The 22,403-nt window shown below is 33.9% G+C and overlaps 6 protein-coding genes and 1 long non-coding RNA gene across 10 annotated transcripts; 4 read left to right on the top strand and 3 right to left on the bottom strand.

The window, feature by feature from the left end:
* The first annotated feature begins 17 nt into the window (after positions 1-17).
* LOC124439340 (meiosis inhibitor protein 1-like) lies at positions 18-3,913 on the top strand. Its single transcript, XM_046989564.1, has 3 exons — positions 18-48; positions 114-1,487; positions 1,569-3,913. Exons 1-3 carry the CDS (start codon positions 18-20, stop codon positions 3,911-3,913), a joined length of 3,750 nt encoding a protein of 1,249 aa, XP_046845520.1.
* Positions 3,914-4,009: 96 nt separating this feature from the next.
* On the bottom strand, positions 4,010-5,234 carry LOC124438402 (1-acyl-sn-glycerol-3-phosphate acyltransferase alpha-like). Its single transcript, XM_046988538.1, has 4 exons — positions 4,694-5,234; positions 4,532-4,627; positions 4,374-4,446; positions 4,010-4,303 (listed from the first exon to the last, which is right to left on the bottom strand). Exons 1-4 carry the CDS (start codon positions 5,213-5,215, stop codon positions 4,188-4,190), a joined length of 807 nt encoding a protein of 268 aa, XP_046844494.1. The 5' UTR covers positions 5,216-5,234; the 3' UTR covers positions 4,010-4,187.
* A 70-nt stretch (positions 5,235-5,304) lies between these two features.
* Positions 5,305-14,985, bottom strand: LOC124438401 (cyclin-dependent kinase 9-like). Of its 3 annotated transcripts, XM_046988536.1 has the most exons (5): positions 14,793-14,985; positions 14,513-14,693; positions 6,916-7,000; positions 6,743-6,833; positions 5,305-6,666 (listed from the first exon to the last, which is right to left on the bottom strand). In XM_046988536.1, the coding sequence occupies exons 2-5, from the start codon at positions 14,617-14,619 to the stop codon at positions 5,813-5,815; spliced, it is 1,137 nt and encodes a 378-aa protein (XP_046844492.1). In that variant the 5' UTR covers positions 14,620-14,693; positions 14,793-14,985; the 3' UTR covers positions 5,305-5,812. The 3 variants fall into 3 exon arrangements, with proteins under 3 accessions (XP_046844492.1, XP_046844491.1, XP_046844493.1); XM_046988535.1 differs by lacking the exon at positions 14,793-14,985 and having other exon boundaries at positions 14,513-14,790; XM_046988537.1 differs by lacking the exons at positions 14,513-14,693; positions 14,793-14,985 and adding an exon at positions 8,184-8,424 and having other exon boundaries at positions 5,356-6,666.
* LOC124438397 (mitochondrial-processing peptidase subunit alpha-like) lies at positions 8,454-11,203 on the top strand. The gene is made up of 11 exons (XM_046988528.1): positions 8,454-8,797; positions 8,892-8,971; positions 9,053-9,135; positions 9,202-9,304; positions 9,383-9,475; positions 9,542-9,808; positions 9,885-10,187; positions 10,251-10,316; positions 10,517-10,605; positions 10,714-10,769; positions 10,834-11,203. The coding sequence occupies exons 1-11, from the start codon at positions 8,506-8,508 to the stop codon at positions 11,004-11,006; spliced, it is 1,605 nt and encodes a 534-aa protein (XP_046844484.1). The 5' UTR covers positions 8,454-8,505; the 3' UTR covers positions 11,007-11,203.
* LOC124438400 (serine/threonine-protein kinase PINK1, mitochondrial-like) lies at positions 11,159-14,473 on the top strand. The gene is made up of 12 exons (XM_046988534.1): positions 11,159-11,297; positions 11,377-11,519; positions 11,905-12,033; positions 12,140-12,199; positions 12,271-12,325; positions 12,402-12,579; positions 12,943-13,240; positions 13,309-13,363; positions 13,432-13,537; positions 13,616-13,783; positions 13,898-13,994; positions 14,077-14,473. The coding sequence occupies exons 1-12, from the start codon at positions 11,252-11,254 to the stop codon at positions 14,161-14,163; spliced, it is 1,422 nt and encodes a 473-aa protein (XP_046844490.1). The 5' UTR covers positions 11,159-11,251; the 3' UTR covers positions 14,164-14,473.
* LOC124438399 (U4/U6 small nuclear ribonucleoprotein Prp4-like) lies at positions 14,963-18,588 on the top strand. The gene is made up of 16 exons (XM_046988532.1): positions 14,963-15,285; positions 15,358-15,437; positions 15,528-15,600; positions 15,687-15,749; positions 15,817-15,866; positions 16,341-16,429; positions 16,501-16,594; positions 16,760-16,854; positions 16,919-17,101; positions 17,188-17,277; positions 17,350-17,407; positions 17,503-17,567; positions 17,697-17,804; positions 17,893-18,011; positions 18,159-18,281; positions 18,421-18,588. Exons 1-16 carry the CDS (start codon positions 15,150-15,152, stop codon positions 18,480-18,482), a joined length of 1,488 nt encoding a protein of 495 aa, XP_046844488.1. The 5' UTR covers positions 14,963-15,149; the 3' UTR covers positions 18,483-18,588.
* Positions 18,068-22,071, bottom strand: LOC124438405. 2 transcript variants are annotated; one of them, XR_006946071.1, is made up of 3 exons: positions 21,339-21,409; positions 19,991-20,237; positions 18,068-19,057 (listed from the first exon to the last, which is right to left on the bottom strand). It is a non-coding gene; the product is annotated as an uncharacterized LOC124438405 (long non-coding RNA). The 2 variants fall into 2 exon arrangements; XR_006946072.1 differs by lacking the exons at positions 18,068-19,057; positions 21,339-21,409 and adding an exon at positions 21,984-22,071 and having other exon boundaries at positions 20,008-20,237.
* Between the last annotated feature and the right edge of the window lie 332 nt (positions 22,072-22,403).

Here is a 22,403-nt window from a genome sequence, read left to right as displayed (position 1 = left end):
TGTGATTTTAGGTAAACATGGTACAGTACAATGGCGACATATCTCGATGTACGTGTTTTTTTTCTTCCTGCGCTTCCAAAAAAGTGAAACTTTTTTGCTTTTTACTTCTATAGATATTTCAAAAATGAATTCCAACACTGGATGTTTGTCATTCTTCACAGTAAATCATTCAAATCACGATAAATTTTGGCTACGAAAAGGTGATCACTTTGTGTTAGTCTGTTTTGCATGTCTTGTTGAAATAATAGAAGAGAAAAATGAACCTTCTATTCGAAAAACTCAGACACTCCAAGAAATGTTGAAACTCATCAAAAACGGAGAATTTTTGGAAATTTTATTGGGTAACGAAAAGATTTTAAAGCATTTGTTATCATGCCTTTGGGAAATACTTGAACCGCAAAATACAACGGCTTCACAGGTTTCGTTCGCAGTTGAAATAATTCACCAACTTTGCTTCACATTAAAATCAGAAGCTTTCGTCAACACTGTCGTTGATAAAATAATTGCAACTCTGACTACAGCTCAAAACGTCCTCAAAGTTACTGCACATTTGGATCTGTTAGGTAAACTTTTGCAAAGCATCCCTGGTTTAACTGAGACGATAATACATCATGATGTTGTCAGTTTTCTTGGAAAATGGACATCATACCCTGACGAAATAGTCAGAAGTTCATTATTCTTCATTCTAACTCATTTGTATCGTAATGAAACATGTTGCATGAAAACTCCATTGGAAACTACTGAAATGGTTCTCCGTGATTGTTGTGATGTACTGCTGACTGCTGTCTCAGAAAAACTGCAAATCAATTCTATTGCTTTTCTTCGAAGTCTCACGAAGAAAGAAAACTTTGTTAATTTATCTAAAGCAATAACATGCAACAAAGATAAAATTTTGACGTGTCTTAAGAAAGCATTACTATCGCCTGTAGAACTCGTACAAACAATTGCAGTACATTGTACTAACGCTTTACTGGAGATAGATGAAACAGTTATCAATAGTGATCTAACATGTTTCATTTTTGAGGTTTTTTCGTCAAAAAGCGATGCATTAGTTGTGCTAGGTTTGAAAACCATCTCAAGTTTATTAGATTTTACGGAGATGTACTCTAAAGGTCACGTGGTCTATGGTTTTGATACTTTAATTTCTGTGTTGTGGACAACGGCTGAAACTAAGAACTTTGAAATGCTAAAAGAAGGTTATGCAGTTCTGAGGAAGATTTTTGAGAACAGTCCTCGTGAGTTGCAGTTGATTTATAACCAAGATAAATTTATGAAATGTGTAGATGTAATAAAGATTGGTTTGATCAACTTTGACGACACAGTTGCATTGCATGCTACAAAATGTTTGGAAATAATACTGGATAGAAGACATTATAGATGTGAGTTGCCTTATGATGAACTACGAGGACTCGTCGATCTTACTGGTCGAAAACTTGAAACCATATTTGGTGAAAATAATGAGCAATGGAGTCGTGTAGAGAATAAAGGTTAGAGCCACTGAGATTCATCATAGCAATGTGAAGTAAAACTGCAAGTATTTTACATAAATGATTTTCTAAATGATTTAGGTTGGAAGTTATCTCTCATTATCTCCATCATTCAAGTTATCATCAAGTCCCTAGATTTAATAATGAGTGCAAGAAAACAGCCATCTTCTGTTGAAGTGAAACTGGCGTCCATTGAAGAATGCATATTACAGAACATTAAGAAATTTTCTACCAATATACTACAAATGTGTGACCAAGTTTGCATTCCAAACATCATATCCAGCATAAAAAGTTTTTATGATACGGAAATTCCTGCATTATTTTTCGACATGTTAAATAGACTTTTGCTGGCTTCACCTGAGTGTTCAGACAAAATGATTCAGAAGTTTGTTTCCTCCTGTTTTGTGAGGATAGCACTTGAAACCAAAGCCCACATGAAGAAAGAGTTTTCTTCGAAACAGGGTTGTGTAAACGAGTTTTTGATGATGTCGTGCAGTCATCTTCTGAAAAATGACTCCAGCGATTACACAAATAAAATATTGGTATCTTTAACCGGGATGAATGGTACGATAGAAGAATTGCTGGAGATTTTAAAGCAGAATTCATCAAAAGATGAACAGCTTCGATCCACTCAGGAGTGCATAATTATAATTTTCTACATAGCCTTTATTCATGGCGATCGTCTTGTTTCTTCTACAAAATTGTTACACGCCTTGAATATATTCTTGATTGTCAATCCAACGAGTTATTGTCGTTGTGACAAACAACTGAAACGATGTTTGACGCAGTTATACATAAGAGAAATGTCGACAGAAAAAAGTGACACTTCAATTGCAGTGAAAGCACAAAAAATTCTGGCTGAAGGAATGATTGCAAATGTTAGTGATCTAGGTTTCCTGTATTTTCACGATTTCAACTTACTGGAATGGATACTTCTATTCCCTGATGTTGATTCTGAACTTAGAAAAGGAATATTGGAATTATGGTTTGTTCAGAGAGACGACGTTGACGATAATGAGATTTTTTTTTGGACAAGACTTATGAAAGAAAACTCGAAGATTTTGCTAATGTTAGTGGCTCTTCTTGGCACAACTGATGCCAATGGTCAAGAGAAAATATTGAAGGTTATCCACGAAATACTTCAAAAGTGTAACCTTGATACTGTACATTCTACACTAGCACAACTGAAGCAAGCCTTGCAGAAAATATTCATTACACAAGCCGTAGAATCATTTCCAAAGATGAATATCTTGAGCGTGTTAAAGTTTCTAACCTTGCTCGTTACAAATAGCACGTGTAGCCCTCTAGATGACGATTATATGAAGTTATTATATCACGTTATAAACTTTCTCGTGCAGAAAGATCATTCTTCACAAATACAAGTTCGTTGTATAAATTTCGTCAACGCTTGTGTCGTCACGGATTCAAGCTTCGGTTCTGAAAAAGTACTTTCGTTTGTTTTAAATCACAATGAGTACAACTTTTTTCTTGGCAACGTTATTAACGTTTTCCACAAATCAAGTGAACTAAATCGCTTTGAGAAAATCTCCTCATTAGCTGCAGCATTGATTGCTATCACTTGTCTACTACGGTTACAGAACATTCATGGTATTACAACGAAGATTAGAGTTGTGGTAGATATAAATTCTGTTCTACCATTATTGTTTCACAGCAATGTTGTGATACAGTTCACTTCCACTATCTTCTGGAGAAATGTTTTGAAAACGTATAGTTCGTCTCAGTTATTTAACTCGTTTAACTTTACGTTAATTTCTGGCGATCATGGAACCAACGATGGACCAGCAATTAGCCTGTCTCAGTTGAGGATGATTCTTGTTTCAGCTCAAAACTCAATGACACATGTCAATAACTTTATGAAACTTTCCGCATTAAAGTGCTTGGAAGCGTTATTCTCTTTAGAAGAATTTTGCAAGGACTTGATCAATGATCCATGGAACAATGTATTGCTTCGACAATGTAAAGATGGAGCCTGTCCTGGAAACTTAGTTATTGCAATGGAGATCTGCTCTGTGTTTCTAGCTAATGCACAATTTAAAGCCATAAAGCAATTAGAAATCCTCATAAAACATGTCGTGAAAACAATTTTGGAACAGTTAGACGCAAGCCAATGTCTAGAAGAAGAGCAAAATGAATCTTTTTTGACTTCTGTTTTATTGAGATTCCTTATGACAGTTGTAGAATACAACAATGAATTCCTATGCAAGAATGACATGGAAAGGATCATTTGTTTAGTAAAACAACTGATGGAAGCTCAGAAAAGCAAAGATAATAATCAGTCTAGAAATTTTTTCTACCTACAAGATTTGTTAGTTTACGAGGAGAATGTATTTGAAAATGCAAATAACATAACAACACAAGTTATGACTTTGCAAAAACTTAATGCTAAGTTGTCTATTGGGGTTTAGAATGACCTGAGTTGAAGGAAAATCAACAAAAATGTAGATAATTGTACTTTGAAGAAAGAGAAGATTATGATCATAAAAGATGGACAAAAACCACCATTAAATATCAAATATATTTGTATTGAGAACTGCAAACCAAGAACATAAAATGCGTATTGAATGATTGTCACAAAAAAATAATTAATAAAATCTATGTATAATTTGGAAAATATATTCAAAACTCGATGGTAAATTATATTATATTACAGAACACATTACCCATACATTGCCCTAAATTTTATTTCTCATATTCATTTTCCATGATTGAATGAACCCTTTGTGTCAAGTTGGGAACATCATCAGGTTTTAGGCCAACAGTTGTTACCTCGGGCAGAATTGTAATATTTATTGTACCTAGAAGAAAATAAATAACATCAAGAAATTTCCCACCAGTATAAAAGCAACTATTGATGGAATAATTCACCAGCTGAGAATCTGCACTTTCCAAAATGAATGATGTCTTCATAATTTGAAATCACAATAGGTAATATGGAAAACTGAAAATACAAATGCGCAATGTACATTGAAAGTGCAATGTACCTCAACACCATAGATATTGAGAAACTATGCAAAATTGCATACCTGAGTTTGCTGTGCAAGATGAAATGCCCCTTTTTTAAACGGAAGCAAATGTTTCCCCTGATGCCTCGTTCCTTCAGGAAAAATCAGTACATTGAACTGAAAAGAAAGAAAAACTAGATACCTACACCAAACTTCTAAAATAATCAACTTAGCAACACACACCTTTTCTCTTTTCATCGCTTCTGCAGCAGCATTTAACATATCGACTGCTTTATCATGGTTTTTTCTGTTGATTAAAAACATACCCATCAACCAAAACATGAACCCCACAACGGGAATGTATAGAATATCTCTTTTTGCCACACAAGCTGTCCTTTTCGGTGCTAAATTAAGCACAATGTTCATGTCAAACATGCTTTGATGGTTCGACACAATTACGTAGTTTTGTCCTTCCTTAAAATTTTCTATTCCATTAATATTATATTTGATTCCCCATATGATATCTGTCCAACGAACCACTTTACTGATTTTGTATATGTTATTCCTTGATCCCGGCGTGAACATTGTCATGAGAATAATAACAAAACTCATCAAAAAATAGTATAAAATCAGACATGAAAATCTGATGTAATATCTAAAACGAGATGACAATGTGAATCCTACCAAAAGAAATGACACAAGGTATATACATAATGTAGTTGGACAACACGATATTAGCCACAGTCCCATTTGATTTGAAGCCATTTTGAATGTGAAATCAAAGTCTAACTAGGTTTAACTCATGTGATTTTATACAAATAATACGACGGGTTCATTTTACATTTTGTGGGCTGTTATGGTGAAAAAGATATGTATTTTGATAAACATTTCATACAATACAATAATGCTTTAGTAGCAAAATTTATTTCTGATTTAATTATTAAAATTCTACAGCGAAATACACATCTTTGCCAAAGTTCCTTTAATTACAAGGAATAAATATTCAAATAGAAAACAGCTACATACTGATAAATCTGTCAACGGACACGATATTTTCTTAAAAGTTTTCATGAAAGTTTTATTTTATCAATATTAATTTAGTCATTGTATTTAAATATAAAATAAGAACAAAACTCAACAGATCACCCGATACGTACAGTACAAAGTGCGATGTGCTATGAAAACTTGTCTATGGTTTCATTCATTATTTGACTTTTTATCTTATGAAATGCATTTGTATCACATTCAAAATTAGCTAGCTATTTTCTAGAAAACAACCTATTCTTCAAAACCACAATGGTTTAATTATTTGTAGAACCACAAAGATGCTCAAAATTGGCAAATTTTACAGCACAATTTACATTAAAACACACGATCAGCATATGAATTAGCTTGTGACATATTTTGCTGACCTGTACCACCACGTTGCCTGTTAGGCACAGGCACTGCACCAGCTCTGCGTGGTGGAGCTAGAAACTCAAACATGGATGTATTATGACGAGCAAGTGTACGAGATATATCACAGGGCATTGGATCTGTCCAAAAGAAATCATGATTTAAAGCTGAATCACTATCCAGCCTTTGTTTAGGATCAAGTTGAAGCATCTTGTCAATGAGATCAAGTGCATGTGAATCACCAACATAACTCTTTAATCTCTCCTTTACACGGCGTTTCAAACCTTTAGGTAAAGTCATTTTTTCATACAGCTCTAACTGTTCAACACCTGGCCACACTTCTGTTGAAATGGAACCACACAAGTGACTAATCAAGGTCAACTGATGTTGTTCTGCACTTCCTTGCATGATAGGCGTACGTGTCCACATCTCGGCAATGATACATCCTGCACCCCAAATATCAATGGGAGGACCATAATCACGTTCACCCAACAACAATTCGGGAGGTCGACACCAAAGAGTAACCACTCTATTGGTGTATCTTTGCTTTTCTTCACTGATATGAATGGCTCTTGCTAGACCAAAATCAGCCAGTTTTAATACACCTGCCTTAGTTATTAATACATTTGAAGCCTTCATGTCACGATGAAGTATTTTATTGCTATGAATGAAGTATAATGCATTCATCAACATCTGAGCTATCATCTTGATCTCGCCAAGGCCAAATTTCACCTGATGGTTGCTAAGCAACCCGGCTAAATCGTGCTCACAAAACTCCAGCACCAAATAAATGCTTGCTTTATCGCGATTATAAGGATATGCTGCAAAATTTAATGAGGTTAGACACAGAAATAATTAACAGCGAACGTTAAGAATATTGACCAAGGAAATTCTTACCTTTGGTGCGGCATATTTCAATGAGATTCACAATGTTTTCATGATTTAGTAGCTGGAGAATTTTTATCTCTCGCAGAGCTGTGATTGGAAACTAACGGAGTGTGAGAAACACCTCTTTAGTTCACCGGGCAATCACATCAGAAAACATTGCTTAAAGTAGGAAATATTTATACCCCTTCTTTCTCATTATCCATCATCACCTTCTTGAGTGCAACAAGACGTCGTGATCCTTTCTTCTCCTGTGCTTTGAACACCTCACTGCACAAAAATAAACATCACAAAGAAATGAAAATATTGAATCATAGTCTGCACATCAAGTTTCAAGATTTATTTTTGCAATCAACTCAAAAATCAAAATTTTTTTAATTCTTATATCCAAAGTATCTGCTTAACAAGAAGTCTTTATGAACAATTTCTTTGATCATGAGAGAAAATGGTGGATTTGGATAATTTTTAAAAATCAAAAATACTCTTTGCCTAATATGTGCAAAAATGGTTTTGCACATATGAAAAATTTTATTATCATTAAGATTATCATACATTAATCCTTGTTCTTGCAATTATTTTCAATGTTTTGTTCAGACAGTCTTAATATTTCAAGTAAAAACTATTCATTCAGAGTATACAAGTACATAAAACTATACATTATTTTAAAAATTAAAAATTTTTGTTTGTGCACATCAGCAGTTGACTCATACTTTAGCGAATGAAGAGTCAATAAAATGTTTTTGAACAATGTATAACTAACATTGATCATTTAAAAAGTCTTTAAGGTTTGTTTGTTTAATCAGCTTGTTTTTCCGAACATTTATGAAATGTTTTGAAATCTTTGGGGGCCTTGGAGTTGTGTTTGTGTAGAGAATTCAAGCATTTGCTAAGAAATCTTGTGAAATCAACATGCCATGACTTTCTAACATCAAATATTTGTGAATTTCTTTAGATCTATTTTCCTACATTACACCTACTCTGGTGTGATGTAGGAAAATAGATGTAAAAGAATTTAACATGCCTTCCCATACTAGAAAGTTGTATTTCTTCAATGGCATACATATGGCTTAGAAATAAATTGCGTAATTATATGACAAATTTCTGCACATGAAGATTGTTGTTTCTGAAGAATGCATCCAATCTACATTTATTTTGAAAAAATAAAACGACATGTTACAACAATCTTGATGCAGAAACCAAATTTTTTGATCTGTCGTGTAAGATTTTGTCGTTGAGGTAAATTCGTATTTCATAACTCAATTTGGCAGCGACGATTACAAAATGTATCACATCTAGATTGATCAATATGTGACACAACTGACACTACTTCTTAAGAAGTGTTATGACACAATGAAGCCATCATGGGCGGGACAGGGATCGCTTTATCACGTTTTATAGAACTTGAGTTCATTATCGCTTTACAGAAGTCCCAACGGAAATGCTAGTGTCTTACCCAAACGTTCCTTGACCAATTTTGAGCAGTTTCTCGTATTTTGTAACTTCATGGCAGTAGGGATAGTTGAAGTTACTAATGCTCATAACACACTACACTTTTCCACGGCGTTTAAGCGAAATTTGGAGCAAAAATACACCAAAATTTCACACAGTTTTGACAAGAAAACGTTCGAAAGTTGTAAAACGAGGAGAGAAAGACCCGGATGACAGACATCACATCCATAGTGCTTAGCGCTCCCAACAAATTTGATCTCTATCATTTCAACTGGAATAAATGTTGAGATCACTATTTTTCTCACACATATGTAGATAAAGACGAAATGGCTGTATACTCTCGACGTTTCGGTTTGAATTACTTTCATGAAGTTTGTCGACCATCAGTGATAAAGGCCTTTTATAAGAAGCAAATTTCTTATTATAACAAAAAATTTTATTGTAAGAGTTCTAGGGATAAAATACCCCTCAACGAGCCGCTACATGTGGGGTCACAACCCCAGGGTATCTCTCCAGTTATATTGAATGGAGAAGCTTACGAAACAAGAATAACGATATTAGAGAATGGTCTAAAAGTTGCATCAGAGGAATCATTTGGACAGTTCTCAACAGTTGGAGGTAAAATAATGATAATTATTTGGTAGAAGAGTGAGGTTTGGTCCTGATGGTACATCTTTATGAAGATTTCATCATGTTTTATGAATGCATTTAGTACTTATTGATGCTGGTTCACGCTATGAAGTTGATCATCCTTGTGGTGTTTCCCATGTCATTGAGAAAATGGCTTTTAAGGTAATATCTTTGGTTGGGAGAGGGAGAAAGTTGTGTATGGTCGGAGATTTTTTACTCAGTTTTTAACATTTCATTATTCAGAGTACGGAGCAGTTCAAGTGTAATGATGATATCCTAAATGAACTGGAAAAACATGGAGGAAATGCTGATTGTCAATCATTTAGGTATAAGTCTTTCTTTTTCATCGTTGAATGCTTAACAAAGATTTTGATTTTTTACTTCAATTTTAGAGATGCCATAGTGTATGCTACATCAACATTTACAGAAGGCCTTGAAACAGTCATGAACATTCTTTCAGATGGAATATTTCGACAAACCATTGACGATGAGCTTGTAAGGAATTTGATGGATGCTACAAAACATTTTTTTTATTTGTTCAACTGAAGTTCTTTGTTGTCTGTATCATTGAAGGTTTCACTGCAAAAAGAGGTGGTTGAATTTGAACTGGAAAACTTGGAATTAAGTCCAGATCCAGAACCACTATTGACAGACCTAATTCATGCTGTGAGTTTGATTTCTTTTTTTTCAAATCATTTCCTCAATCAAGCCATTATATGTATTGCACTTTAGGCAGGTTATCGTAACAACACTCTAGGTCTTTATAAGCTTTGTCCTAAAGAAAATCTAGAGAAGATAAATGCATCAGTCATAAAAGACTACATGTCAAAATATTTTGATCCTGCAAGAATGGTTATCGCCGCAGTGAATGTTGATCACAATATAATTGTTGATCTTGCAAAGAAATATTTTGTTGTAAATGGGAACACAACATGGGGAAATAGTTGTAAAGAACTTGCTGATAAATCTACAGCTCAGTTTACTGGAGGAATAATTTGTGTAAGATGGTGCATTACTTTGAGATTATATATACCTTCACAGTTCATACCAACTTATATTATACTTATTTATGTAGGATCATCGTAGTACACCACAGGTCAACATGGGTCCAACACCTCTACCTGATTTAGCCCATGTCTCCTTAGGCTTGGAAAGTGTATCTTTTAAGGACCCTGATTTCTTTGCCTTTGCTGTTCTAAATGCATTGATGGGTGGAGGTGGATCATTCTCAGCTGGGGGACCTGGGAAAGGGATGTATTCAAGATTATATTTAAATGTGCTCAACCGTTACCATTGGATCAATTCATGTACAGCATTTAATCACAGTTATATTGACAGTGGAATATTTTGTATCAACGCTAGCTCCCATCCAAGTCAGGTATTTCAAGATGATCCTTTACTCCTCACATTTTTAACCTCATCAGTTTTATGTTTTTTATAGATTTCCAATCTTTTCCAAGTCCTTTTGAATGAATATGTTAACTTGACACAAGGAGAATTTACAGATGTAAGGTGTTGTTTTTGCATTCATTAATTAGAACAACCTAAAAGCATTTCATGTGAAATGCCATACAAATGATATCCTAATTTTTATCACAAGTTCTTTTATAAAATTGAAAGTTAGTCCATACCAACAATGTTTGGCATGGGCTAAATGAAATGCACTCTGGTGGATCAGTATTAGTCAAACATTTTTTTGATGAGCAGGAAGAAGTCTCTCGGGCTAAGAAACAGCTTCAGTCCATGTTGATGATGAACTTGGAGTCACGTATTGTCATGTTTGAAGATATAGGAAGGTTATAATGTGATTTTGAGAACAATTTGCAAAAACAAATTCTTTGAAAGGAATGTTTGGAAAGTAGAAAGTTTTTTTTTGTTTTCATTGTTGTGTTCATTTATTTTAGACAAATATTAGGTCTTGGCATTAGAAATTCTGCCCAAGAATTGTATGAAAAAATTGGTGAGTTTTCTACTGACTAAATGGAGGAAGGGATGAAATGCAACAATATTTTTTGTGTTTCCAGAGTTAGTGACAATCCAAGACATGAAGAGAATCTCAGAGAGACTTTTAGAATCCAAACCAGCAGTTGCTGCCTTTGGAGATTTGAGAAAAATGCCATCACTTCAAGACATTCAAAAAGCTTTAGTTGGCAATGGCAAACTGCCTTCAGCCTCGAGATTTTTCTTATTTAGATAGTAAAATATAGCTTAGTCTGGGAAAAATAATTGTACAAAATCTTCTTATGTTTTGTTATGCCCAAATACGCTTAGTTTTTATTGGTTTTTGTAATGTTTTGGCTTGGGCCTGCTGTGTCGTTCTTAAAGCATTATGTCATAATATCGTGGTATATCAAATCGATAAAATTATTGAAATATGAAAGTTTCAACCAGAAATTCATTTATTTTGCAAGATATCTAGAAATGTAATCTGTTTCAAAAGCCATGTTCAGCCGCTTGTTGCGTTTTATAGGACGCGCTTTAGCACAAGGTATGCTCTATTACAAGCATATGACTGTCAAGTTGATAAATATTCTTGATACAAAACGTCACGAGTTTTCTTAAAACAGCTGTTTCCTCGTCTCCTTCCCGATTGCCTTCAATTGCCGTTGTTCCTCGTGTAATTCATTGCGAAAGACATTCTCAAAATGTTAGAAATTTCTTATTTGCGCAATGGATTGACAGAACTGTAAAACTGCTCGTTTTCGATATGGTGAGAATAATTCTCAGAAATTAGTGCTTATTTGTGGACATTGAGGGATTTTCAATTTTTCTTGTACATATGTATAGGTAATACTGTCCAAAGTTTGATTGGAAATCGACGAAAGCCAATTTCCTTGATTTTTGGATTAGGCTTTTGTAGTGAGTGGAGAGTATTTGTTTTCTTTTATACTTTTTTTATGATTCATTTCCCTTTTCAAAACATACTTTGAGGTTTAAATGAGGACCAAGCACCAGAAACAGGATCATGTGTATCCTCAACAAAGCATTTGTTACAAGAATTTTTGAAAACTTCATTTAAGGTTGAGAAGTTGAAATTTTTTACCCATTATATAATAGATACCATGCTTTGTTTCACAATTCTACTGTTTATGTAGAGTATTCCTGAAGAATCATCCATTCACAGTGAAAAGAGCTTTAGTGATTATGTGATCAATTGTGATAGACGTCTTGGAAAGCCATCTAGCCAGTCTGCAGTTTATGAAGCTAAAATTGACAACAACAAGGTTTTAAGAAAATTCTTACTGCTGCTTATTGCATATAAAGTGATATTTTTTTTACTTAAATTTTCAAGTGGTTGATTATATGAAGATAATGAATGTTCTATTTCAGTGTGCCATCAAAATGTTGTTCAATTATCATGCCAATTCCAATAGTATATCATTGTTGAAAGTAAGACTAATTACATTGAAGTATTTTGTGCACTCACATGACAGTAAAGAAAACAAAATGTTTCAATTCAGGCCTTTTCTAAAGAGCTTGCTGTCATATCTGACATTGATGTTGAGAATGTTGAAGGTGCAATATCATTTTTTACTTTGCTTTTCTCAATGATCACTATTTATGTTGAAAAAAACATATTTTCTTTATCAAGGCATGTCAAAATATACTCGGCTACCACCTCATTTCAATGTGATGAGAATTTTGAATTATTTTAATGACAATATGCTAGTATGTCCAGACTCAGTAAAAGACTATCCTGCAGCTCTTCCTCCTAGTCGTCATAAATATGGATGTGGACATAACAGAACAATGTATTATGTTATGCCAAGGTGTGTCAGCATACCATCAAAGTTTTTTGTACATACTTTCAAATGTCTAGAAAACAGCCTTGAAAGATGTCCTTACAAATTAAGGAAGTTGTACTATGTTACATCTTCTATAAATATTATTTAATTATATAAGACAAAGTAAAATATAAAAGTTGCCTTCTCTCTGCAACTGTTTATTGAAGTTTGTATAGCTATAATGTTTGAAATGACACAAATGTTGAAAGTGGAGCATGGCGTTGATTTAAAAACGAACAAACTATTTGACGTAACTTGTAAAACATTAGAAAAAGTAAATGAGTATTTTGTTGTCTAACAACATCTCAAATGATGTTTTTAGTTGTTATTTCACACTTAATTTTGCAGGTTTTCAGGAACTCTTGAAGATTTCATCAAGAAACATGACAATAATCTTTCATTAAAATCACGCTTGGCGTTATTTGCTCAACTAGTCGAAGGAATTCGTCATTTGAACGAACATAAAGTCGCTCATCGTGACTTGAAAATTGATAACATTCTTGTGAATGAAGGTGAAGGGGATTTTCATCATCTTGTCATCACAGACTTTGATTGTTGTTTTGCTGAGAAAGATCACGGTTTAATAATGCCTTACGTTACGGATGAAACCTGTAAAGGTGGGAATTCCATGTTGATGGCTCCCGAGGTATCTCAATAAAATTTTTAAATACTTAAACCATATCATTTAAACACAGCATGCAAACTTTTCTTTAGGTTGAATCTGCCGAGGCTGGGCCTGATAGCAAAATTGATTACAGTAAAGCAGATGGTCAGGTTTGAATAGAGTTAAAGTTTTTAATCAAAGTATTAATATTTTTTATCTTTTCCTTCTCATAGAATGGGCTGCAGCAACTTTGGCATACGATATATTCGGAGAAAGTAACCCGTTTGCAAATAAGGTGGCGAATAAATATGACATCAAGGATTTGCCCTTGTTGAAAAAGTAATGTCTATTGTTATTAGATTTTAGCATTTCACATTTGTCGTATTTAAAGTTATGGTGTCATTACTTTTTAACTAGTGCTCCGAAATCTGTTCAAATTCTTGTAAAAAATCTTTTGCAACGACATCCGAATGATAGACCTTCTCCCTCAGTAGCAGCTACGGTTATTCAAATACAACTGTGGGCACCTAACTTGTTTCGTTGTGCATACAACAAAGCCAGTGTATTGCGTGTTTTTGTGAAAGAGTAAGTTTCAATATTGTGTACAATATAAAAAATTGGTTGCAAAGGCAGTAAAGTGTTGCAAAATGCAGATGTTGTACGAATATGAAATAACCTAATGGCATTTTTTTTGTTTAGTTGGTTTGAAAAGGAGATTTGTTCACTGTTTTTTGAATTTAATAATCAACAATATAGTGGATTTCTAAATCAAGAAAATATTCCTGTTGACAAACAAGTACGTTGACGTTATCTTAATGTGGTAAAATATTCTGTGTTATGGAGTGTGACTAAGAATTCATTCACCTTTTCTCTTTAAGATTTTATGCAATTTTTTGAGTCGTGTTTCGATTGACGAGATCATTGAGGCTATTGAGTGGTTAAAAAGACATGTAGACGACATATGAGTGTGGTAGCAGAAAGTGATTTATCTTTCATGGTCACTGGTCATTCTCTTCTGAATAATTTCCACAAAGATAACATTAAATAAGCCAAGCAATTTTTATCGTCTAAAGTGAACCTCGCTTTCAACCATTATTTTGATTCATTTTGGATAATGTAATTAAATAATTTAGTAATTTTGCGATTAAGCAGCACACTTTTAAGATTCAAAGGAATTCTTTTAATCGCATAAAGACAGCCGTATAATTTAGTACGTACCTAAGCATATATAAAGCATTTCCAAATCAAGTATAAAATTTCCTTCACATGACCAAATTACCGTCTATTTGAACGATGTATGTGATAGAAAGTTACCTTAATTGACACCTGAAGCAAACACTCCTTTTTCCAAGCATCTGCAACACCTCAAATTCATTCCGAACTCTTGAATTTCTCGCAGCGTAGCCAAAAGGAATAGGCATGAAATCAGGATACTCATCTCCATCATCACAGCCATTTTGATTTCTCCCTTGATCGTTTTCGGCGTCAAGCTTATCTGAAGATATGTTACTGCTTGAACTGTGCGACATGGGATTTAAAAGAGATAAAGGATGTCCAAGAAGGTGCTGTGCTAAGCATTCGTTACCGTTCATACCTGCTTTTCAGGAGTGGAGAAAATTGTGTAGCATGAACTTATAAAACACGTACATTGTATTTTGTTGACTTTCTAGTTTCTACATAACGCGACTTATAAGTACATATTGTCAATCTCAGATGTTCCTATCTTTCAACATTTTAAAATAAAATCATTGGGATAAATGGCAATAGTTGAATAATTGCAATTTTATCCACCACGCTGACCTTGATGCATCGCAGACGCATCCTATCTCTCCGCACGGCATGTAATCTGAATGTAATGTCTCTTGAACATGAAAGACTGTATATTTAGTAAATAAATCGTTATATTTTTTTATATTTTGAATTCAAAATATTATCATTATTAAAAACAGAAATGTCTGATGATGATATAGATGTCCCTGCAATAAAGAAACAACGGATATTTTACGGCAGTCTTGAAGACACAATCAGAGAGTTAGAAAAAGAGCATTTGAAGAAGACAGAAAATGCAAATATCAATGTTTCTGATGGTGAGACAGGATTTTAAATCTACTGTTAAAGACGTGACTCGTTGCAGCTCATTTTCTCGTTATGTTGTTCAGGCCAAGTCCTTGAGTTATCTGACGATAAAAACACAGAGCGATATCAGCAATTGTTGGCTGATTTTGAGAAACGAAAGAAGGTTTGGTTTGGACATTGAACATTCCTATCTTTATTCGCTAATGTCATGAAAACTTGTTGTTCTTTCTCTATGTCATTAAAATTGTACTAGGCTCGTACAGCTGTTGTTCCTACTAATGATGTAGAGGTAAAGGCAAGATTACGAGAACTAGAAGAACCAATATGTAAGGAGATGTTTGTATGTCTTGAGTAGTGCAGTTATTTTTAATGTATTTCCTTTAAAGTCTCGTCAATAATATTTCTCTTCTAGGTCTGTTTGGTGAAGGTCCAGCAGAAAGACGGGATAGATTGAAAGCTCTAATTGCTGAATATGGTGAACTTTTTATAGCTCTTTTAAATTATATGTGAACTATTACATATTTCAAATCTTTATATCAAAGGTGTTGAAATTGAAAAAAGTTCAGAAGTGGATGTCAAACCAGATAAAAAGGTTTTCTTTCTCTCATGATTAAATCAACCAGTGTCCGGGCGATCGTTGCTTCAATTTTCATTCTTGTCTGTTGATATTTAAGAATAAAAGATGTTTATTGTGTTTACACAGGCTTATGCAATCCGAGGAGACCTTTGGGAGAACTGGAGAGCTGATCAGTGCAACTCCGAGACTGTGGGTCGAGGGTTGCACATGCTCCACAGTTCTCACAAATGTCTTTGATGTTTGCATAAGCCTGTGCAAACATGAGAGACATCTTTTATTTCTTTTATAAAATAACAATCATGCGAAAAAAGACAAACATTTTAATTTTTCCTCTAAAATGTATTCATGATTGATTTGCAAATTCTCTTTGACTGATTCATTGTTTAGATTGATTTGATTGGTTGAGCTCAGATGTGCTTTTCACTGGCTAATGCAAACTCAGCTCTAGACCAATCAGCGCATGCGTTTCATTGTGTTTATTTCATAAAGGATGATGTTGTACAAGAGGTTTGGTATCATGAAGGTCCACCTGAACTCAAAGTTTCAAGAATGTGGATTGCAAACTTTTCTTTATCACGGTATAATTATTTTTAAAATATTCAACTTAAATATACTGCAAGATGAAATTATATAAGGGTAATGAATTCAGGGCAAACGAGAGATTGAAGAAAGCTCGAGTGTTGCATGCAAGACCTGATGCAGAAAAGGCAGCTAAAACTCAAGAGCTTCATAAGAAGTTACGAGTAAGTAGTGAAACTTCTTCATCTACATCTTCTTTCATGGCATTCACCATCATCGTGCTTATTGTGGACAGAATGATAAAATACCTTTTGATATTGCTCCAAGAAAAACTGACACCATTGCTGACATTTATCATGACAAAGTCACAAGATTTATCTTTTATGCAGGCTTTGACCAACTCCTGTAGTCAAATTGGTGATGACCGTCCCTTGTCCTTTTGTCAATTTTCCCCAAACTCGAAAATTCTGGCAACTTGCTCATGGTAAGTGAAATACATAACCAAATTTCATTTCAATTTTTATACCATTATATCGAATGTCTTTAAGGAGTGGATTATGTAAACTGTGGTCTGTCCCTGATTGTTCATTGATAAAAACATTACGTGGACACAATTCAAGGGTAGGAGCTATAGTATTTCACCCACAAGCCACCATTTCCTTGGAAACAAATGTACCATCTATGGCATCGTGTGGTACAGACGGAGATGTTCGTTTATGGAATTTGGAATCGTTAGTTACCATTATTGTTCAGTGTTTAATATAACACCAATGAGAAAAAATCATTTCAGTTTTCATATGTTACTTTTTTCTTCAAGTGAGACACCAATAGCCAACATAGAGGGTCATGATAAACGCGTTTCCAGAATTGCTTACCATCCATCAGGAAGATTTTTGGCGACGTGTTGGTATAATTTATTTTACATATTTATATCGTATAGGTCTTCTCTATACAAGCTAATGTGCTTTTGTATGTATAGTTTTGATTATTCCTGGAGACTGTGGGATCTCAATCAGTTAACGGAAGTTTTACATCAGGTATTTGCATGTTAACCTTTTCATATCACATAAATAATCATGATAGTTGACATTTCTATGTTAAAAGCAACGAAAACATATATTTAATGGTCTAGGAAGGACATTCACGTGAAGTTTACCACATTTCTTTCCATCCAGATGGATCATTGGCTGGAACATGGTCAGTATAAAGATTCAAATATTATGAATCAGTTACCTAAGTATGGGTGGTCGATGGTTTCGTCCACATTATCTCTGAGTTCGTTATCAACGAGTTCCACCTTTAAATTTTTATGTTTTTTGTGTGCAGTGGTCTGGATGCGCGTGGTTTGATATGGGATCTGAGGACTGGACAATGTGTAATGACATTAGATGGTCATCTGCAAAAAGTATTGGCTATTGACTTTGCTCCCAACGGGTAAAAACTATCTTTCTTCTTTTTAATCTGAATTACTTTGTATTTAAGAAAGGAAAACTAACACTATGTATGTTAACAAATTTCATAGATATCACGTAGCTACTGGTAGTGAGGATCAAAAAGTTATGATATGGGACTTACGAAAACGAAAATCAATTTATACCATTCCAGCTCATACGAATCTCATATCTTACGTGAAATTTCATGGTTAGTGATCTATAACAACAGAAGGACTTTTCTATTTTCATATGAATGTCAATAAATTCGTATTGAACAAAATATGATTGCATTTATTTTACCGCAAGCAAAGTTTATTTTACATATTCATTTTATGTATTGTCAATTACTTTGTAGATCAATATTTACTAACTGGATCTTATGATTGTAAAGTGAAGGTATGGACACATCCAGGTTGGATACCGTTAAAAACTTTGGCTGGACACGAACAAAAAGTCTCTTGTGTTGATCTTTCTCCAGGTAAAATCAAAACTTATTTTCCATATCTTTATTATTTTCCTTGACGATGTGCAGCATGATAGTTTTTTTCTCAACTGTCACTTATGCGTATTTTTAATTTTAATTATGTTGATATTGACTTCCATTTCTTTATGTATAGATGGTCACTACATAGCGTCCAGTTCATTCGACAGAACATTTAAATTGTGGTCGGCGGAGTAAAATGTTGCCGAGTGTCTTGATCCTGCGATCTTTGCATACAAGTAGTGATTAAAATTCTCGTGATAATGTATATATTTTATAATAACAGACGATTTACTTCATTGAAGATGTGTTGTGTTGTAACTTACAAAACAAGGATAGTCCTATTTTATTCATTGCGCACAATATATGCTTGTTCAGCAGAAAGTGTTCAACATACATCTTCTACCAGCACTCGATCCATAGCAATCCTCCGTTGAAAGAGGCGACTTAGGCAATGTGCATCCTTAAAAAACCGAAACTGCGGCTTAACGCCATTTTTAGGCCGCTTTCAGCTGTGCTATTTTTTGCTTATGTGCATCCTTATAGCTAACCCTGTTAATCAGTGGCATGAAATAACCGATTTAAAAATCTACCTACCAACTACGCTGCACAAAACTGATTAAAACAAACCTTTGAACGATGAGACACCTGTAAAGCAACGTTAGTATCCGAGCCGAGAGGGAACCTAAGGGATGGAAAACCGCCTCCCTGGGCCCTTATACATTACCAAACGGCGTGCCAACCAATCCTTCTTGTGTCCAACACTCGACCACCTAGGTACCAATTTGGCACCGTTTACGATTATTCCTACCAGGAACTACACTAAATGTATCGAATTAGTTCGTCTGTCTATCAAATCATCTGCGCATAAAATAGATGAAGTGTTCGACTTGATTTCAAGACGAGCTAACCCACTATACCATGAATCATTAAACTATTTTCGTACTTTGACTTATTTTCTTCAAGTTAAATAACAACGAGTTATTTAACCTGGTTATACCACTGTCATAACATTGATTTTGACAGCTATTTAGCTAAAGCAATGTCGGGTTTCATGCACCTATTCTGTTTTGCTGTTTATTAGACCAAAAAGACAGTTTTTGTTGCATATTCCACTTGATGATGCAGATCACTCATTTTTTTCAAAAACATTTTCTAAAATGTGACTTGCTTTTTTTTAATTTGCCGTGTTTGTGACCATTTTATGTTTTGCATGGTTCAAAATTTTAAAAATTCACACAAAACGCGAAATTTATTAATGAAACATCATCAAGCAAGAATATTTCAGGCGTTTATATAATTTTGAATGAATATATTTTGCACTATGCAGCTTGCATTTCGGATTATACTATATTTCGGGTATTTTTAACGCTATTTTGTACCATGCAATCTGTGATTCGGTATATTTTAAGCGTACATTTAGATTTTTTAATGTATAGCTATGGAAATTATGAATCTCATGAACGAATATACAAATACACACGTCCAAAGCTGAAAGAAACCCATGCTTATTTCATTGAACTTAGGATCGTGTATCCTGGTGATCAAAAGATAAAAAAAAACTTGCGAAAATTCGACTATCAGACATTCCAAACAAACATCAACAGGAATCTAAAGAACAACTGACTTTGTTATATAACTCGGTAATGTTCAATCATCTTTCTGTTAGTGCAGGTCACCAGGATTTTAACTAAAACACCACAAACCTGAAACGTCGTCTTTAGTTTTTATTCGTAGATGAACGTAATCCTCAACTAATTAACCCAAGATTGATTTGACAAAATCCACGACAAATGATGCTGATGATGTCAATCAACGACAACCATAATGTAATCCACAACAGGTATGAATTGATCCACGTTTACCATGATATAATCACGTGATCAATGACGACAACAATTGAAATGACGTAACATGTTAATATAATTTCGCCACCTTTAAATTCTTTCTTCACTAAAATACAAATGAACGGCTCAAGTAAACTTCAAAATTTATATAAAAAAGTCCTGTTGTAGACAAAAAAAGCGACAAAAACCGTTATTAAGGATAGAAGGAAAGCTTGCAATCGTACTTTCATAATATTGTAATTTATTTAATATGAAAGCTTATAAATTTTTTGTGATTTCATACTAATTAAATAAGTTCTTTAATTGTTACCAATAAATAACATTTTTTAATTTCCGAACTGTATTAACAATAAGTTATTTGTTGGAAAATAATTTAAATTACGCCCTTTTTCGCTTAGAAAATCCTCGTTTACGACAGAATAGAATTTTAGACTCAATTCGAATACCATTAAATTCGTCACCATAATCAACCAACAGATTCTTCGAAACCTTCAAGAAATGTTTTTAAGAAGTTTTTGTTCATTACATGGAACATATTTACATTGGTGATTAAAAAAGAGCTGATCGTTCAGAAAAAATTACCAAAACTAAGAGTATCAGGAAAAAAGTGGAATAGCTCTTCCTGAGCGGTGTTATTTATGAAAATACAATAAAGTTGGTTTATACTTGGTCAGGTGGAAGCACATAATACTCAAGATAATTCGTGTTCCTAGTAGTAAATTGAAAGTTCTAATTGTTTTTTTTTCTTTGTAAATTATAAATCAGTTAATATCGTGTTCTACTAAGGACTTTTGAGAAAATGTTTATGTTGTCAGATTTTTGGTGTAGGGGAGGGAGCACCCCATCCTTAACGAACCACGGACAGCGTGGTTCAAACTTACACCACTGCTATGAGTCTCTAACCAACTCTGAATAACTGACTAAAATAAACCTCATGCAATTTATGCAAATGTTCGTGACGTAGGAAATCATAACTTTCGTGCCAAATGACATCAATATATGAGTTTTGTAATGACATCATTAGGAAACTATTTGAGTACATAATTGTTTATCATTGAAACTAAAAATACACGCAAATACAATATACATAAATACATCTTACTTTTATGATGCAATTCAAGAACAGGATGATACGTTAATAATAAAATGCAGTACTCATGCGTGCGTGTGTAGGAGTTATTAACGTTGGTAAAATTTTCTTTCATACCGTTCATAAACAGTGAAAGTTTGTAGTTCTTCTTGTATGAGAGATGTTTAAACCACATGTAAAATTTGACATCCAGTCCCGCTTTGCTTAGTGCGATTGCGAAACAAATGATCACTGGGGGTGCATGTTGTTTAACATACGTCATCAAACTTTGCCATATAGTAATATTACTTGTTTGGTTTGAATAATACGTCATCATGTGATGTCATTTTAACACAAAAACTTTTTTTCGTTAGTGCATGCATAAAACGCACTTGGATTGAGATCACTCGCTGAACCTTTACCTTATATTGATTTGACTTTTCATGGCGTTAGTCGTGATGTTTCTCAGCAAAGCATTATCGTGTTATTTTCGCTGAATATTATCTAGATTGTATGTAATTCTATGTATTTAATTCACATGGTAATATTCTTTTCTTAAACCAGCCTTAACGTTGAATACAGGTAATTGAATTAATATTTTGACGTCACTGGAATTCACATCGTCAATGACGTGTGCACATTACGTAATCATTGATATCTGTTTATGATCATCTGAGCACAGATCTGAGTATGATACAAGTAATTTTGACGTAAATACTCAATGTGAAGATGTTTACCATTCATTATGATCAATGTCATGAAAATGCTGTTTCCTACACTCACCAATATCTGTAGTTGGATCTACGCACTATGAACGGCATATTTTCAAAGCAGGATGCAAATTCAACATTATTAATTGACCGATCGTTGTATGAAGAGAAAAGCTTTTCTAAATTGAAATCGCTATCGAAACAACGCCAACATTTGTCAAACAAACGTAAATACGAGTTTGCGAAGCCTTGATTATGTCCAGCTTAAGTAGCTATGATGAATTCAAACATTCGCTTGTTAAACAAACAAACATTTTTATAAAGCCAGGCAGAGACCGATTGCGTTGAAACAAACCTAACATGGAAGCCTTAATTGAATTTGAACGCATTAAATTTTGATTGTGAGCAGTGAGTCATTTATGATAGATAACTTATTAGACCTACAAGAAGGTATTATTCATTTACTGCTGTTTTTGATAACATATACACAAAG

The sequence above is a fragment of the Xenia sp. Carnegie-2017 genome, unplaced genomic scaffold (assembly GCF_021976095.1).
Source record: "Xenia sp. Carnegie-2017 unplaced genomic scaffold, XeniaSp_v1 HiC_scaffold_19, whole genome shotgun sequence".
NCBI lineage: Eukaryota > Metazoa > Cnidaria > Anthozoa > Malacalcyonacea > Xeniidae > Xenia > Xenia sp. Carnegie-2017.
The sequence above is the reverse complement of the archived record's forward strand: the minus strand, read 5'-3'. Positions and strand labels throughout refer to the sequence as shown.

Coding starts and splice junctions, on each gene's coding strand:
- LOC124438400 (XM_046988534.1), top strand. CDS start 11,252: ATGTTCAGCCGCTTGTTGCGTTTTATAGGACGCGCTTTAGCACAAG. Junction 11,298..11,376: donor AGGACGCGCTTTAGCACAAG/GTATGCTCTATT, acceptor TTCTTAAAACAG/CTGTTTCCTCGTCTCCTTCC. Junction 12,034..12,139: donor CTAAAATTGACAACAACAAG/GTTTTAAGAAAA, acceptor GTTCTATTTCAG/TGTGCCATCAAAATGTTGTT.
- LOC124438402 (XM_046988538.1), bottom strand. CDS start 5,215: ATGGCTTCAAATCAAATGGGACTGTGGCTAATATCGTGTTGTCCAACT. Junction 4,447..4,531: donor ATCTTGCACAGCAAACTCAG/GTATGCAATTTT, acceptor TTGTATTTTCAG/TTTTCCATATTACCTATTGT. Junction 4,304..4,373: donor AAAGTGCAGATTCTCAGCTG/GTGAATTATTCC, acceptor ATTTTCTTCTAG/GTACAATAAATATTACAATT.
- LOC124439340 (XM_046989564.1), top strand. CDS start 18: ATGGTACAGTACAATGGCGACATATCTCGAT. Junction 49..113: donor CAATGGCGACATATCTCGAT/GTACGTGTTTTT, acceptor TTACTTCTATAG/ATATTTCAAAAATGAATTCC. Junction 1,488..1,568: donor GAGTCGTGTAGAGAATAAAG/GTTAGAGCCACT, acceptor TAAATGATTTAG/GTTGGAAGTTATCTCTCATT.
- LOC124438397 (XM_046988528.1), top strand. CDS start 8,506: ATGGCTGTATACTCTCGACGTTTCGGTTTGAATTACTTTCATGAAGTT. Junction 8,798..8,891: donor ACAGTTCTCAACAGTTGGAG/GTAAAATAATGA, acceptor GAATGCATTTAG/TACTTATTGATGCTGGTTCA. Junction 10,606..10,713: donor ATGTTTGAAGATATAGGAAG/GTTATAATGTGA, acceptor CATTTATTTTAG/ACAAATATTAGGTCTTGGCA.
- LOC124438401 (XM_046988535.1), bottom strand. CDS start 14,790: ATGAACGGTAACGAATGCTTAGCACAGCACCTTCTTGGACATCCTTTA. Junction 7,001..14,512: donor TGCTTCAGGTGTCAATTAAG/GTAACTTTCTAT, acceptor ATTTTTGTGCAG/TGAGGTGTTCAAAGCACAGG. Junction 6,834..6,915: donor TGGATAATGAGAAAGAAGGG/GTATAAATATTT, acceptor ACACTCCGTTAG/TTTCCAATCACAGCTCTGCG.
- LOC124438399 (XM_046988532.1), top strand. CDS start 15,150: ATGTCTGATGATGATATAGATGTCCCTGCAATAAAGAAACAACGGATA. Junction 15,286..15,357: donor AAATATCAATGTTTCTGATG/GTGAGACAGGAT, acceptor TATGTTGTTCAG/GCCAAGTCCTTGAGTTATCT. Junction 17,805..17,892: donor ATTGACTTTGCTCCCAACGG/GTAAAAACTATC, acceptor CAAATTTCATAG/ATATCACGTAGCTACTGGTA.